The sequence below is a fragment of the Phasianus colchicus genome, chromosome 1 (assembly GCF_987193195.1).
Source record: "Phasianus colchicus chromosome 1, bPhaCol1.hap1.1, whole genome shotgun sequence".
NCBI lineage: Eukaryota > Metazoa > Chordata > Aves > Galliformes > Phasianidae > Phasianus > Phasianus colchicus.
Genome location: NC_143436.1, coordinates 42421315 through 42439370, shown reverse-complemented (window position 1 = coordinate 42439370; position 18056 = coordinate 42421315). Strand labels below are relative to the sequence as shown.

At 32.4% G+C, this 18056-nt stretch overlaps 1 protein-coding gene and 1 long non-coding RNA gene across 9 annotated transcripts in view; one reads left to right on the top strand and one right to left on the bottom strand.

The window, feature by feature from the left end:
- LRRIQ1 (leucine rich repeats and IQ motif containing 1) overlaps positions 1 to 18056 on the bottom strand; it is a 99134-nt gene that overhangs the window by 74238 nt on the left and 6840 nt on the right. For 7 of the 8 annotated variants that reach the window (XR_016466171.1, XM_090139408.1, XM_090139410.1 and 4 more), the window contains 7 exons: positions 16790 to 17995; positions 15638 to 15790; positions 13461 to 13611; positions 9096 to 9289; positions 8232 to 8359; positions 2968 to 3041; positions 2105 to 2198 (listed from right to left, as the gene is read on the bottom strand). Coding sequence is in view for 7 of the 8 variants with exons in the window: in XM_090139408.1 (XP_089995534.1) it covers positions 2105 to 2198; positions 2968 to 3041; positions 8232 to 8359; positions 9096 to 9289; positions 13461 to 13611; positions 15638 to 15790; positions 16790 to 17995 (2000 nt within the window). In the remaining variant the exon portion in view is untranslated. The remainder of the gene's footprint in view (positions 1 to 2104; positions 2199 to 2967; positions 3042 to 8231; positions 8360 to 9095; positions 9290 to 13460; positions 13612 to 15637; positions 15791 to 16789; positions 17996 to 18056) is intronic. The other variant, XM_090139418.1, reaches the window with a different exon arrangement.
- LOC149919530 (uncharacterized) lies at positions 1687 to 3407 on the top strand. The gene is made up of 3 exons (XR_016466180.1): positions 1687 to 1714; positions 2125 to 2196; positions 3301 to 3407. It is a non-coding gene; the product is annotated as an uncharacterized LOC149919530 (long non-coding RNA).

Here is an 18056-nt window from a genome sequence, read left to right as displayed (position 1 = left end):
ATAACAGCTTTCAAAATGTTAGAACTCCCTGACTATTCTCTGTGAAGGTGAAGGACTATTACTTTGCTCAGATAGCACACACTACATTTAAAATTAGCAAAAGTTTCTATGACAGAGTTAGAAAACTCCAAAATGTGATTCAATAGATTATTAGGTTTTTGCAAATATAAAAGTTTCCTTTTCCAGTGTTTATTAACTTAAGAACAATACTGCCAGAAATAATTTGAAATAAACGGATAACTTTAGACAGACAATCCTTGAACATATAGGGAGGAATTACCAAAGCAGATACTGAATAGTGAGACTTTAAAAAAGTGCCGTATCAAAGGTGATTGATGCTGGAAGTATTGTCTCTTAGAGCTATGGGATCTCAATGCTAGTTTTTCCAGCTGGGCTTTTCTTGGTGAAGGGCTGAGCCAATATTTCACTTAGTGAAAACTTCCTGGTGAATATTCTGTCACTTAAGAGTCTCTATTAATCATGGCAGCATTGAAACACATTCCCATAGGAGTGATCAGACTGATCCAAGGGTTTAATTTTTAAAAAGTAATTTCTTACTACTTCAGTTTTGTTGGTGTTATCACTGGCTGGACATGAAAGTACTGAACCGAATGGGAAATTTTACAACTAATTCCTTTGTTGGTACCAAGAGGTTACATAAAGTTCAGTGGAACATACTGCCTGAAGTTATGGTCAATGCTGTATTCAGCAAGTCCATATTTTCCATATCTCATACTTTAAGTCCTTGAGACAAATGATACTCTTGTTTAATCACAAAAGTTGTATTGGGTCAAGTAAGCTGAAGTGTCTGTTCATATAGTTAAATGAGAATTCAGAAAGCTTTTCCCCCTCAAGATTACATGGGAAATAACAGCTAGTTCTCTCAAAAAGTAAGAATTAAAGCAATGCAAATGAGAATTTAATGTACTGTCACAGTCAGTCTGTTCATTAAAGGGGGAAAAAAAAAACCCAACAACTAAAAACCCACAGGAATTTATTTATACAGCCAACAAACAAATATCCTAAACACTAACACTATACTTAGGTAATCTAAAGTATCAAATACATACACAATTTAAACACATCCTTATGTAATACTGCAGTGTAAAATCTCATGTTTAACTGTCCTGCAACTACAGGAGGACTAGTTTTAATTATAAAAAATTATTACCTACATAAACAGCAAAGTAAATGTTTGTGGAAGTGATCTTATATACTAAATGGAGATCAAATATATTTAGCACTACCAGGAGCATACTTCTGTCATTTGAGAAGAAATTGTTCTAAGTTGACAATTTTTTTTAAAAAAAGGATCTACTACTGTACTTTAACTGAACAGTTCTCAAACTTTTAAGTGTTCATGGATAGGCTTATATATTGGGTTTCAGATAAAAAAAAATTATCAACAAACCAGGAGACCTCCACTAAAACAAAATATATATATATATTTTTATAAATCAAACCTAAATCTATCCCAATAATATTCTTAAAAGCTATTTGAACTCATGAGAAACTAATCAAACAGATGACAGTAAACAGCTTTAGGAGAATAATATCAGTTTGCAATTGAAGACACAGTCTTAATTCCTTTGCTACTGACATTATGCCCTATGATCTCTTTTCTACTACACAATGGAACTTACCATTATTAGTCCCACAGTGGGCATATTTTTCCAGAGTTCCAGAAGAATCTCTGGTCACTAATCAGAGACAGGTTAAGTAACTACCAACATCCTTTTAAATTAACTACCAGTATAGGAGAATTAATAGTTGAAAATATATGTATTTCTCCAAGATGGCATGCCATATGACATCTCAGTATCCTCTTGGCCACATATTTATGTAGGTTTTTCTGTTTTTAAGGAGACTGATGAAAAGATGCATATTTACATTCACAGAAGTCCTACCTGAACAAAAATCTCTAAAAGGCTAACACTGCCCTAATATATTTTTTTCCACATGAAAAATCATTACATCTTTAAATCAAAATTATATTTACAGTAACAGAAATGTTAGTCAAATTTAATTTATTTTGACTAAAAACATTTATTTACAGTTTTTTGTTGATTTTTTTTTAATTTAGTAATTTTGTTTATTTACTTACCTCCAATTCCTTTCTTGAAGAAGAGGATTTCCACTGAGTGACAACTCCCTTAGATGACTGCATCCACTTAAGCATGTAATGACATTTTTAAGGTCTGTGATCAAGTAGGTAAAAAATGATTTATCAATTTGAACGTGAAACAGAACTATTTCTAGTGAAAATCACAAGCAACACCAAAACCAAGAAGCACTGCTTTTGTTACCAATACAGTGCAGTTATTAGCAATATCTAGAACACCTATGTTTGAAAAATGTATAAATATTTTCTTATAAATGTCTCAAATAATATTTGAACTATATATATTTAGAACAATCAATATTCTAATAATTTTATAATATAACGTAGAACTTCTTGTTTGCAGGGCTTTTTAAAATGCTTTTATACAACTCTTAATGTTTCTTATACAACATTGGAGTAGGTCCAGAGAAGGGTTAAGAAGATGATCAGAGTGTTGGAACACCTCCCTGTGGGGACAGGCTGGAAGAGTTGGGTCTTTTCAGCCTGGAGAAGAGAAGGCTTGGGGTGACCTCATAGCAGCCTTTCAGTACCTGAAAGTGAGCTACAAGACAGCTGGGGAGGTACTTTTTATAAAGGTAACTGGATGAGGGGAATGGCTTTAAACTGGAAGACAGCAGATTTAGACAAGATATTAGGAGGAAATTCTTTACTGTGAGATGCTGGAACAGGTTGCAAGAGAGACTGTGGATGTCCACTCCCCAGAGATGCATTCAAGACCAGGCTGGATGGGGCTCTGAGCAACCTGGTCTAGAGGGAAGTGCTTTTGTTTATAGCAGGGAGGCTAGAACTAGATGATCTTAAAGGTCCCTTCCAACCCAAAGCATTCTATGATTCTACGAACTCACCTGATAAGCAGTTATTTTTGATATCCAGTTTTTCCAACGATACAAATGAATTTAAAGGTACAAGCTCAGTTAAGCTAAGAACAAAAGAGAATTTTTTTTTTTTATTAAAGAAAATAGCAGTTTATAAATACACACACAGGAACCAGAATATTTTACGTTTATTAAATCTAACTCATTCAGCTATCCAAGTACTAGAATTAATTACCAAAATTCCTCCCTTAACTTAAAAACACTACTTAGCCTTCACAGCTGGTCAAGTTTTGCTATTTAAATGCTACTATTTTTTTTTTTTAATCCAATAAATAATTCATTCCATTTTTTTTTTTTTAATAGGATCTGAAGACTTGTAAAATTTAAAAAGTTCAATTGGCTTTTCTTTAAGCATGATAGCTAGAATAACAAGGAAGACCTGGATGTGGGAGAGAAAATAAAATCTGCTTTTCCCCAGCCCATTTCATTCATTTATCATTAGCTTGCTTATCCTTTTCACTCATTGTTTCTTAGATCCTAAAACTAATGTAATCTTTTTCAAAGTTGTATTTCCTAAATAGTCAAGTTTACCCTTTCTTGTAGTAGATTTTTAGTGCTCCCTCTCTTAGGGTACTTCTGTAAGACAGTGTCAGTAAAGTGCCAGTTACACAGCTACAAAACAGTACTTCTTGCAGTTGGAGATTTTCTTGCATAACAATGCAGCATCAAGACCATGACAAAATTCCTATTTGTAATGCTGAAGAATAAACACAAGGAAACTGAGCTGATGCTCATCTCTACAAAGGATCTGGGACATAAAAAGTTACTTTTGATTTAAATATATACGGAGAAGGAAAAAATAAAAATCAGGACGTTAAAAATCTTCAACTAAAACTTGAATGTTTACGTATAAACACATACAAAATCATCTATACTTTCTAAAAACATACTTTCAGGCAACTTATTCAATTCCTGCAAGGACAACTTCTAAGCATAGCAGGAGAATGGTATTACAAGTGGCATTGGGTGTGGTCACTAACAGTTAACCTTCATGGGAAGCAGTATTTTTTCATAGCAGTACTATTTGTCTTTGAAAGCTCTAAAGCACAATTCCTATGGTCAGAAATATGACCATTCAAAATCTGTACTTACTTACTATACAAATTTACAGTTGTTCAGAACGAAAAATGTATGTTTGTTGCTGAAATATGTGACTATATCTTGCTCTCCAGAAGACACAAAAGTAAAAATGCCAGTACAGGCATTAGAACCAAAATACAGTGCTGGACTTAATTCTGGGTAAATTCTTGACAAAGCACTGGTTGCTGTTTCTTTATTCTTATTGATAATTGCTATATACGCAAACAAAGCAAAACAAAGCTTCCTCATTCAGTTGGCAAAAACATATTTACATATGTCAATATATTAATAGTAAATACAGAGAAACAGAAATAAAACTGAGTATGTGTCACAATCAATTCTTTTCTCAAACCATATGTTAAAGTTGGCCTGGTTCTAGCTCTGTTTAATTCTATCACCTCCCTACTGCTTTTCCACAGAATCATATTTTATTTGAAGAAGCATTAATTAAAAAGTCATTGAGCCTCAAAAGAAGTCTTGTGCTCAGTATAAGAAATATCAGTATTTTTGGTTCTCATGACCATTCAATTACACAATACGTACAGTATTAAATACTTGTACCAAATATAATTACAGTATGGTTGAAAGACTGAAAATCCATGACAAGGATTATACTTGTAGATTCAGAAATTCAAGAATATCTAGGAAAATAAATGCCATACTTGATATGAGCAACTGAAACACTGCTTTTACAATACTCTTCTTTCTACAAATGACACTTCAATATTTTATTTATGGTGAGTCGGTCTTGTGGATCTCTCTAAGTATATGCTGTGGTGAATGAGGAATTCTATTTGACTGCTGGACTATCCTTGCCTGCTGTTGGCATTATGAGAGTTAAAACATTTTCCTGTCATTCTCTAGCTTTCCCTTTACTGACATTCTTTGTTAATTTTTTTTCCCCCTAAGAAAATTCAAACCAGAAAGACAAAGGACATTACCGAAAACTTAATACTACTTGACCTTGTCACATTAGCCCAGGGCATATGAGAGATATAAATTACAAAGAAGACACAAAAGTAAAAAACATTTGAAAAAAAGCAAGCAATAGTTTCCTCTTTCTGCTCCCATTTAGGGTTGTAGCAGGACAGGACATAGATAGTCACACACACACACAAAAGTCAGAAAAAAAGATTTAAGAGATTAGAATAGTAGCAAGTATACAACAGAAAACAAAACTGCTTTCTTAACACAGATAGCAGTAACTTTAGGATGGTGCAAATCTTGCTGTCAATCAGCTTTTCCACAGGAAAAAATATCACTGATGTTCACAGGAAGGGAAAGATAAAAAAAAAAACTTGCATTAATCCAGCTAGTTATGTAATATTTATTTCTTTTCCTTAGTTTAAGAGAAAGAACACTTTAATTAGCAATATTCATCATATTTTTAATTAATAATTAAATACAACGTAGGCAATCTAGCAGTTATTTACTTTTTTCGTGAATAGCTTAGAAAAAGTACCCTTCATCAGTATTGTACATAGTGCTACACCCTTAGAGATAAACATAGGATCAGCAAAAAAAATACTGAAAATGATAAAAAGTCTAGATTAGGAAGAGGAAGAGTGGGGAAGTATAGGACTCAACACTATAAGTAAGTATAATTTTTTCAGGATTGGTTGGATTCAATATCCCATGACACTTACACATATTATGTTGACTCTGGAAAACTTGTTAAATTCTCAAAATAGAATGCCTTACAATGACAATGAGAAAATAGGTGAAAAAAGACATACCATGTATATTTAAGATGGGACAACAATATGCACAAAGAAAAAATTAATCTGATTTGTTTTTTAGCATTTCTATAAAAAAATCTATTAAGTAGAATGTTTAGTTACAATAACACATGAGCAACAAATTCAGAAAGAATTTTATCCTTCTCAAATCAGTTTCCCAGATGTCACAGTATTTTCGCAGCTGACTGCACTATTAATTCTTTATATATCACACCTAAGTTATCATAATAAAAACAACACAAAGCAAAAGAAATTTAGGCATAAAACAAAAATTAAAGAGGGATGTTTGTCTATTGTGAGGTTACACAAAAAATGTAAAGACTGATTGAAGAGCAGATTTATTTTTCATTTAAAAAAAGTTCTACAAAGTGACACTGAATCAATTAACCAGTAAGCTACAGAATTAAGTGACATTACTTGTAAATAGAAATATCACATGAAATCTTACTGTGTATTAAATATGTAATTTTTTTCTCATGCATACATGAATCTTTATCTACAGTATAAGAAAAGAAAATGATCCTTTTTAAAACTAACTGAATGTGCTTTCCAGTTGGTCTAGACTAAAGTGCAGATATTCATAGCCACAGTTCTACAGTAACTAACCCAAGTAGGTATTCACCACTGACTTCAGTCAACTGTGTTCAATCAAATACATGCCCTCCGTGCAAAAGCCACAGCAAAATACTCAATAAAAGCAGAGGTGGAAAAATTGTTGATACTCTTATATATGATGCACATGCAGTTCATCACTACATGCTGTAAATTCTTGTTGCTACACTGTAGGGTTAAAAAAATACATATTTTTAGAGTTATCTGTAGCAATTTTTGGTTTACAATACAACATCTCAGAAATAACAACAACAAAAGACCTGTAAATTTTTTCTTTCAGCAGTACATCATTTTTTTTTTAAATTCAGATTTTCAGCATTACAACTATACAGGCTTCCTGCATCCAGTAAAAATAAAATGACACTCAATGCATTCTTAAAAAACAAAAAATAATAATTAAAAAAAAATCACAAAATGGCACTAGCAGCAGGATGAAAGTAAAGAAACAGCTTTTCTTTCAACAGATTACTCCATTACATTCACTGTTGCTGTACAGAACACTGAGTTACTTATGCTATAGCACACACACATGGAGCTGCTTATAAGCATACGTAAAGCAGGTATAAAAGATCGGGCTACTGAAATGTCAGGAATCTGGAGGCCTTTAATGTGCATTTAAGGCCATCTTGTCTTGTTCGTCTCAAAGATTTGATACATAGTACAAATACACTAAGAAAATAAAGAACTGTGTTTTTTTTTTGTTGTTTGTTTTGCTAATTTGCAACTTGCTCATCCATTTATATGTGCTTTCTCTCAGTTCAGCAGAAGAATTTTAGTAGACCAGACAGTGTGGCCACTGAACAAAGCAGTGCAATAGATAGTAAATAAAAAGTGTAACATCATGTGATGTAAGGTAGATCTACATGGCTAGACCAATACAACCTATTGTGTTGTTCTTAAGATTTTGTCTTCCTAGTAGGCACATCAGGTTTTCATGCAGTTTTAAAAGTTTTTCATTACAGACATAGCCATAACTAAATGTCAAAAACAAAACAACCCCCCAAAAACCTCATTAGTTCAGAGAACATATTCTTTATGTTGTGTGTAACAGTATGGTCTATGTGTTTAGGTGAGACAAATCCTATTCAAAATAAACATATCAAATAAGAAAATAAATTTTCTACAAATTTACTTTAAAAATTTGTTTTATTACTAAGACATAGTGAATTGTTATTATTCCTTTTTTTTTTTTTTCTCCTTAAATGGAAAAGGAAGACAATTATGTAATACTTCAAGGCATCATCTAGTTTTATGATGCTTGTTTTGGTCCCTCCTTACTAATCTATGCCTTCAAACTGAACTGTTACACTAAAGAATGAAAGAGGGTATGCAGTACTAAAACTTGGTTTTGTAAGCATTCATACATCATATGAATACAAAAAAAACCCAGCCTAATGAACATTCAAACTTGGATATTTTAGCTCTAGTAGTTATATTCAAAATAGCATTTAAAGTCTGTTTTGAATAAACTAGCTTAGAAATATGAAGTTTGACAGACATACTCTAGAAACAATTGCTAAAGAAAGAAAAAAAAGAAATGCTATGGTTTTAATAAAGTTGCAATGCTCAAAAACTGTAATATAACATCTAATAGAAAAAAAATACTTTTCATAGTTACTGCTGCTCTGAATTTTCATAATTAAAGGTAGCCACTGCCATTACTTCTCAACAACACACTTTTGTCCAAGAGTATCTGAAAAAGCTGGTGATATTTTAAGCATACTGAGAATTACACTTATTAGTTAAGTGTTATGTTAGTAAATTACTCTGTATCAACTGCATAAACGAAAGAATCTTTTTTACCTATTATGAGACAGCAAAAGAATTTGCAACAGGGGCAACCAATACAAAGAAAGCATTCTCACAGCAGAAATGCTATTGTCATCCAAGTATAGTTCTCTTAGCAGAACGTGATTTTCCAGCCTTGGAAGCTAAGTAGAGAAAAGAATATTATTTAAAATTAATGTAAGTTAGAGAAACAACAGATTTTTTAGCACATGCTTTTCATCAATCATTATTAAATACTAGCAAAAAACACATTTTGAATATATATATAAGTTTCTTATGTACTCAGTAATTGTCCAACAATTGCTACAAATCAGGTGGTAAATATTTTTCAATGTTTTCCACGTAGTTTGAAAAGTCAAGAAAAATTTTCAAAAAAGGGAGTCAAGAGCCATACTCTTAATATTTTATTTCTGCTGCTTATTGACAATAGTTTTCTGCTCCCAGATGTGTAAGAGAATCATCAGCAGTAAAGATGATTAATTGTCCACTTAGCAAACTACCTTTCTATTCAGCAATTCCTGAAAGTAACCTAAACTGGCATAATATCTGGAATGACAATAGTATTTTGTGACATTTTATGATTTCATGATACAAACTGAAGACTAGATGTGATAAACCAAGGAAGGAAGTATAATTATTGAGGGATATAAAATATAATTATTGAGCATCCAATTTTCCAAGGACTTAGGAGCAAGAAAACACTTAGCTACCACTGACGGTAATTTTTACCTTTGAAAAATCTCTAAAGGGAGAACAAGAACAACCAACAAACAACTCATATCTCAGGCAAGCAGTGCGCACATGATCAACAGACTGAACCACGTTACTGTTAAGAAAGATGTAGGTACAACAAACAACCACTTAATTCAAGGATTTTACCTCCTGGAGGTTATTGCCTTGTAACTTCAGAATTTGAAGTAGTCCACAACTCTCAATACCTTCAACTTGTGTGAGATGATTGAAAGAACAGTCTAGATGTATGAGAGTAGGTACTTCACAAAGACCTTTTGTACTAATTAACTGATTATGATCCACAGTTAATTGCTGAAGGTTTTTCAGTGATTCCAAACCACCTGAAAATTAAAAAGGTACAACCCAAATTAAGCCATCCTAAAATAAAAAAAGCTAGTTTCTACTTACCAAGAAAAGAGGTCTCAATATACTTGTATTATATATAGTAACAATCAGTCTTAGTTGTATACAAGTTTTAAAAAATTATCTGCATTTGACTCTATCAAAAATACTATGTGTATAGTTCATAATTTTCTGGTCCTATGAACTAACTAATAGACCAGTACAAAAACACTTTGGAACAGAACATTTTTTTAACTGATAAACTGCACTTACTACGCTTGAACAATTAATAACTTTAATTTTAATGTACTTTTCTTTCAAGTAATCTTCACAGGTTTGATGTAATACTTCGTTTCATTTTTACATTACACAAAACTTTCATAAGCAAGCTGAACAAGCTCTGCAGAAGTGAATAAACTTCTGGGAATAAACTAGATTACAAGACTGAAGATTATCAATTATTTAGAATGTGGAAAGGAAAAAATAAGGAAAAAAAAAGAAGTGAAAGATTAAATTCCAAGGCTAGCAGTACAGTTAAAAGCAACAAGAAATACAGGCCTTCAAATTACAGCAATTTTAAAAAGGGGAAGCATTCAGTCAAAATAAAATGATCACATAACACATTGGATATTAACAAGACAACATCCTGTCTATGAAACCAATGTTATGTACTATAACTTAAAAACAGTGTTTAGGTAATAAATATACAGATTTTTAATTATTCTAAAAGAAATTAAAGCATACCTATGACATACTATCCTGACTGCAAGATCCAGTTCTATATTTTCTTTTTTTCCATGCTCAGGTAAGAATAAAAAGGGAATTAGCACCATCTAGTGGCCTCAAAACAATTCCCTTTCAGAGAACATTAAAAATTAATGTCTTCCAAGACTTCCTCACAAGAGCAGTATTTCAATTTTCACAGCATAGCAGTATTGGTAAATTTAAAAGCACTGAATTAGCATAGCATAGAACGAGGATAGACTAGACAGAGTTAAAAAAAAAAAGCAAGGAGTTAGTACAGGATCTAGAAATTTCCTATTTGGTGTACTGCACAAATTTTGTGTTTTTTTTTTTAACATTTCATCCTCATCACCTGTCATAGAGTGAAGATTACTCAGAACAGACACGCCAACACTATAATACAAGTGGGACCACAGTCTATTCTGAACTATCAAATACAGTCCAAGAAAAAAAAATACAAAAGAGAATATTATAATACAAATGCCTGGTATTTTAATATTTCTTCCATACACATGCGAAACTCAAAATAAAATAAGCATGAAAATTTTATGCACATTTCCAGAAAATATTTTCTGTTTTTCACATGATGCAATCAACAACAGGAATGGGAAAAGCCATTCTGTTAAAGAATGCACATGGTTTCAGGAAAATTTGTAGAGAACTCTCACTTAAGTAACATGGCAGTTGGCTAAGTAGAGCTCCAATCTCCAATAGGGACTCTGTCTTAGCAATCAGTGCAGTTCCAAAGTAATTTGTAAGCATGACAAAGATGAATGATGCAGGAGGACTAAAAGGTGACTATGAACATGAAGATGAAAAACATATGCACAAACAAAAATAAATAAAATTGAAAGATATTTGATAAAAATCCTTGATGCGCTTTCTTAAAAACAATAGATCCAAAGAAACATTTAAGAGTTGCTAGTTATGTATTTTTATTCTTAGCATTGTGGGGATTTTAGCCAATGTACTCAATTTAGGCAGATTAAGAAAGCATATTTTTGTAAATCAAGTCAAAATGTTACTTTTTCCTCTAACTTCTTGTGTAAGTCATCTTTCAAACACATAAGCACCCAACTTCAATATACTACTGATTCAATGACTTTGTTTGTGAGCATACATCCGTAAGTGAAAAAGCATAACAGATCTATTTCTTGTATTTTTATTGTTAAAGGATTTTCTGGTAACTCTCATTTTTTTCCCTATTGAAAGGAAAAAAATTATTTTTTTTCTTGTATATTTTAATGAGAGGAAAGAAAAAGAGAAAAAAAATGTGTCCAACAATAAGTTATTAAAATGCAAGTATTATAAATATAAACAACAAAAACAAAAAGCAACACCATATGCCCTTTGTTAAAGATGGATACATTGTATTGCAGCTGTGGAGTATTAATTCCAAACCAATTTTTGTGAATGTTTACCCAGTCAAATTCATCAGAAACTTAGTAAATGTAATGCCACATTGAATAAAACAGAAAGTACAATACAATTTTACTTCACATTTTCCATACAAAGATACAGTTCCACACAGTTGCTCCCATCCTAAAGATCATTCTTAAATAATCTTTCAGACATTTTGATCAAATAAAGTACGCCTGAAAGAATGATCACAAAGACAGACAAGCATTTAATTATAACTTTTTCTTATCATTTTCCATTAGCATACTGATGTGATTTTATAGCAAACATTGATACTCCAGTATCTTTATTTGTATGTAATATAAATTCTTCATAAATATGATTATTTTAATTTTGCATATAGTAGGGAAAAAACCCACAACAAAATATCAGTATGAACCCTAAATTTATAGACTGTTTGTACATATCAACATTTTTTTCTTAGATTTCCTATTTCTATTTGCAATACACTTGCTACTACAGTATTTCACTATCCATCTTCACATTGCTGCAATTTTGTGTTTTATGGCTGTTTTTTACACAATAGAAACCGTTTTTAATAAAAATCTTTAAGTGACTGTTTCATTCAGCAGCTTAAAATAGTTTTGTTTTCCAGCTGTACACCTAGCTCTCCACTACACATACTTGAAAAAGAATTAATAATATAAAATGAGGGCAAATGAAATTAAAAAAAATCAAAATCTTCTTAATTTTTTTTTTTTACTCCTGTTCAGATGTCTTTCCAAATACTGTTTCAGATTCAGTGTGGAACAAGAATGCAGCTAGAAATCTGTCTTTTTAGTCCTCCCTCAAATATTTTGCAATTTATACACAAAACTTACTACTTGCCACATGAAATTTCTTCTTGATAATAAGAAAATATTATTTTGACAAATTTCTGAAGATTAATTTGTGTTAGTCTTGTAACCCTCAAGTGATACAGTGATTTCTATTTTAGTGGCCTTTACAAATACCACAGTATACCATGTACCAAAACCCAAGCCACTAGAGCCATAGAGAAGCTGTTAAATCTAGGTCTGTCCAACCTGCTACAACACTTACCTGGGGAAAATTTGTTCCTTTGTTACATGAAAAGCAGGTCTCCAGGAACAATCTGGCAATTCTCTACTGTTTTTCAACTGTTAATGCTGCTTTTGAGGGACCACTAATGGTCTTCTCTCTGTGTATGATCTAAAACCAAAAAAACTAGCTTCTCCATTTAACTACAGCAAGGATGACAGTGCTACTTTTTCCAATTTTTTTTTTTTTGTCAGTTGCAAAAGCTCTGGATCCTGATTACATACAAAATCTATACAATACAAGGCTCACAATACAACTTCTTATGGCTTGCCAGAAGCTGAGACACAGTACCTGCCCCTTAGGCACTTCACAGTCAGATAGGCAGTGCAACAGGGAGAGAAGCAAGTCCTTGTTCACTACATGAAAAATTCCCGGCTGGCCAACCGATATCTCTTAGACAAAGTTTTTATGTATTGATGCATCTGTTGTCTGTGGGTATGTGAATGCTACCTGTTTGACTGCATGCTAAGTGGTCCACAATCTGCCAGACCTAACAAATACTATTTACAAATGCAATTTATTATAAGAGCTGTTAGCATACTAGATGCACCTATACAGGTTGCATGACTGCATGTTAAACTTTTTTTTTTTCCCAGCTTTGGGGCAATCAGCAGCAATGAAGAGCAAGAGAGAGAAGTAAGTATGGAAAAATAGTTTGGAACCAGAATGGGCAGCATGTTAGTGGAATGAAAGGTTGTGGTCCACTGTTAGTGTGGTTAGCACACTCAGGGATAATGACTTATACATAGAAATACTGTTGCTAAGCCATACTACAAATAAATGTGAAGTTGAGTACAGTATAAAATACAGGTGTCTTAAATCTTTTGCTTCATTCTCTTTGGGCTTAGCTGTTGCTGGCTCTGAATCTAAGGGAAATATAACCTTGCATATGAGCAGTACAAATATTCAGTTATTCAAACTGAAATAACTTTTCATTAATTTTCTTACCAATTCGAGTGATTCTGTTGTAGGAAAGTTCAAGATTCTGGAGATTTATGCAACCATTCAAGCCACAAACTGATGAAAGTTGGTTCTTATTCAGAATCAGAATACAGAGATTTTCCAGATTTTCACAGTCTATTACCTGAATGTTGTTTTCCTGTAACAAAGGAAAACTGGAATATTAAACAGCATCTGCAGTGAACCAGCAGAATTAAATGTAAAAATATAGTAGATTGTCACCATCACTTACTTTTACCTTACACTTCTAGCTAGGAGTAAGGGCATCTCTATTTTTTTCCATTAAGAAAATATGTTAATGAATCAGAACCTGCATTTCTGTGTTCAACTAGTATACAACAAAGATGTAACTCACATTGCTTTCTGGCTCTGAAAACACCCAGAAGCTGAAACAAAAAGTGTAAGGAGAATCTGAGGATACAGAGATATTTTCCAAATACACTTTGCTAGCTTCTCAAAGCCTAGGAAACTGAGCTGAAAAATTCATAGCAAACACTGTATTTTCTAGATATTAATGAAGACAGTATTAACTTCGATGGAATTTTATTTACTAAAAATGAAAATTTGCATTTAGAAGTCTTTTGGTTACTAACATTAACCGTTCTTAACTAATACTCTTTCTCCAAAAGTTCTTGCTCTTTTAACATCTCTCTCCTCTGGCTGTTTTAATAATGCTTTGTCTGATTTTCATTTCACTATTTGCTGCCCTTGATGCTCATTTTTGCTTTTCCACCAGCAGATACCCAAAAAAAAACAAAACAAAAATTAAATTCCTTGCCTTAGCAACCAACAGATTAAGCCAAAAAGTCTAATTCCTACTCCCACCAAGATTTAGGTGCTAGCTTCAGCTGCAGGCAAAGATGCACTAATGCTCCTTTAGAAGCCATAACACTGATTACTCACAAAAGAGGCTGTTTCTGCATTAAGACTGCATGGAAGACAACAACCTAATCAGTCAGTACAGTCAAAGTATTATTATTATCAGTGTGTATTATTAAGGTATGAGTAAAGCATAAATAGAAGTGAATCTTCTAAAAGTTTCCTCCTTCAAAGTATTCTGATGTATCCCAGTGAGACAATCCTGTATATTAGAGTATAAAATTTCATAATAAAATAAAAATGAAACAAAACAAAATGCAACAGCAACAAAAAAACTGAAACAGTTCCATACACAACATTATTTGACCTAGAATTTTTTGCATAAAAATATCAGACTTAGAAAGACTATCAGCTTAGATATGTATATTATGCTCATATTGCTATTGTGCTTTCATAGATCAATGTACCAAAAATTAATGAATCACAGAAATTACATTTTGAATTGATGTCAACTGAGAAAAGTAAAGAAAAAAATACACTGGAAAGAACAGATGTTGCTTACTCACAAGTCTACTATGAATAATGAGGGCACACTAACTTTCTTATGAGTGAGTGTTGTTAAACAACATGAAAAAAAATTGAAGAGTTGTTTCATGTAAATTAAATTCCAGAAATAAGATTCACCATACAGAAAAATGTTTTGTATCATAATTAAAAGTTAAATTTAGAAGATCTTGTTAGATAATGTGCAGTAACAAGTACCCAGAGATCATGTCTCACATGTAACATATAATTCCTAAAGCATTTATGTGAGTAATTTTCACTAATGTCCAGGGTTTGCATTTCAAAGGACCTACTCCTGCCTAAGCTGAACACCTGCTATGGTGAACAGTACCTACCTATTCATTTGTGATCTCAGGTAGACTGAAGTAATGAATATCTTACCAATCTAGTGATAGTAATACTAATTACTATATATACTAATATATAATACTAGGCTGATACTATCACTTTTCTTAGCATTGTTTGATTCATTTGTGTGATGCTGTTTTAGTGCAATGCAAATTGCTATGTACAATGCAAATCTGCTTCTGTAATTCAGTTTATTTTGGGGAGTATTTTATTGATACTCCTATGCTTTTTTCAAAGCACTAAAATCTACATGCTGTCCAGGGTGGCAGTAGGAGCAAACCACAAGCTCTGACCCTCTCAAAAATCTTTTCCAATCTAGATGGTACTATGTTTTTATGACTCTACATTCATTTGGATGCAATTGCACAACCACCTGAACAGCAACACTGACAGTTTTCACCCAGTTATGATAAAGAATCAAATATGCTTAGTACCTCCATGTTGATATACTTCAGGTCTTTGCAGCTACTTAGCCCTTCCAATGCAACTAATCCACAGCGTCTCAGAGTCAAAACTTGTAGATTTGAACACTCTGACAGTGTTGAGAGGCTACAAGCTTGCAAATCTTCAAGTGTAAGTGTTGTGATCTACATGATAATTAACGTAACAGTTAATCTTGTTTATCACTATATTGAACATTTATTATAGAACATCACATTCTGGTTATTTTCTCTATATAGAGACAAAGCTACATTCTATTGACACTTTAAAGAATGTAAACAACAAATATGTTAATCTTTTCACATTGATAGGTCTAATCTATTAAAGGGGAAAAAATATAAAAAGACAGTTTGATTTCAACATTCACTTTAAAACAAATAAAACTGATGTTGTACTAATGATACTGAATTTGAATGTAAGATTAAAACTAAAAAAAAAAAAATACATTAATAGCATCAATTATTTCCCATCATGCTACCATGAGTGCATGTGAACAGATGGAAATATTTCATATTGAAGGAGCTTGTAGTCCAGTATGTCACATCAGAGTGGATACAAAGATGAGAGCATAGAGAAAGCACACAGTGATACTCCATAACTGCTGGAACCAAGGTGTTCTTTATGGCAAAAGAACACCTATATGTTGACCATCAATTATGTCTTGATTCTGGAAGAAATTGGTCTTTCTCAGAATTTTGAAGAAGACAGATATGGAAGAAGCTTAAGTGCAGAGCTATATACAAAAGCAAAGCGATTTTAATTTAGTTGAAAATAGAAGCTAAGACCTCCTACCTTCTATAATTTCAAGATACTATATCTGAAGAAACATCACTCTGCTCCAAAATGATCAACAGGAATTCAAACATCATTCTCATTGGCCTTATTTACCATTTGTGCAGAGGAACAATTCCCACTGAAATCTATATCCTTCCCAATGATAATTTTCTCCCCCCCAAATAGCACTTTTCCAAAATAACATTCTGCTTTAAAAAACAAAAAAACCACAGCTAACGAAGTAAAAACAACAACAACAAAAAACCCAAATCAACCAGCTAACCAACCAAAAAAGAAAGAAAAAAACACCGAAAAAGAAAAAAAACAGTGATGGTTCAGCTTCCAATTTCATTCTAAATCTGCCAAGTTACCTGCTGCAGAGTACTCCAAGGACCACTATGAATTATCTTCTGTGTACTTAATGGAGGCATCCTGTTTACTGAAGTTTTCCTTAATCGTTTTTTAATATTTGGTATCTTTCTTTGGTTTTCTTCATATATTTTAGACCAAGATTTACATGTGCGCATCCAATTCATTCTCTTTTTTTCAATATCACTGGGAAGAATTAATCTATTGGAACACTTAGATACCTCTTGAACTGTGTCCCAGTTCTTTATGACTTCCTCATTAGCATCCTCCATTAGAAATACAGTTTTCTTTATTGTTTCAGACAGAGAAAATTGATCTTGGTCATCTGTACTAGTAGCATTTAACTGGACATTTGATTGACTGCTGCATGTATCATTTGAATTATTTTCTACGATGTAATTTGCTCCAAAATCAACAGATTCATCCTTCAAAGTGTGGAAATGTGAAGATTCTTTATTAAGTTCTTTTGTTTGTGAGTAATTTTCTTCTACATATGTTACCAAATTAATACATATGTTTTCATTATTCACTCGAGAAGAGTCCCCCTTCTCAGAGATTAGCAGTGTTGGTGTCAATTTTCTTTCCATTGAAATCATCCCACTGTTTGTTCCACCCATCATTTCAGTCTGCTCTTCCTTTTGTTCCTCTACTTGTTTATTTAGTTCCTTTTTCTCATCTCTTAATACATCCATATTTTTTGTCAATTTATCCTCTTTTATGTTTTCTTTGTTATTTTCTCCATTTTCAGTTATCATACCTTTAGCTATTTTTTCTCTTATTTTTTTTTGTTTTTCTCTTATTTGCAGCTGTTTTTCTCTTTCCAGTCTCAGACTTGCTTTCTTTTTCTCATATTCCTTACATCTCCCTACCTGTTCCAAATACTTCTGTCTTTCTAGCTCTTCTTGTCTCTTTTTCTCTTCTTTTTTATTTTGCATTCTTTCTTCCATTCGCCTCCTCATTTTTTCCTCTCTTACTTTCATTTCTCTCTCAATTTCTTCTTGTATTTTCTTTTTCTTTTTTATTTCATCTTTCCACTGTTTTAAGATGGGAGCATACTCTTTATGGACTAAATAGGCTCTAAATCTAGCTTGGATTTTCACAGCTGCTGTATTCCGTTGTTCTGTCAGGTGTTTATTTTCTTCTGCTTTCTGCTCTTCAAATGCCCTTTTCTCCTGTTCCATTTGCAGCTGTAGCTTCACGATTAATTCCTAGGCCAAAATAACAATTATGACAGACTTCAACAATTACGATAGACTTCAACCACTTTTA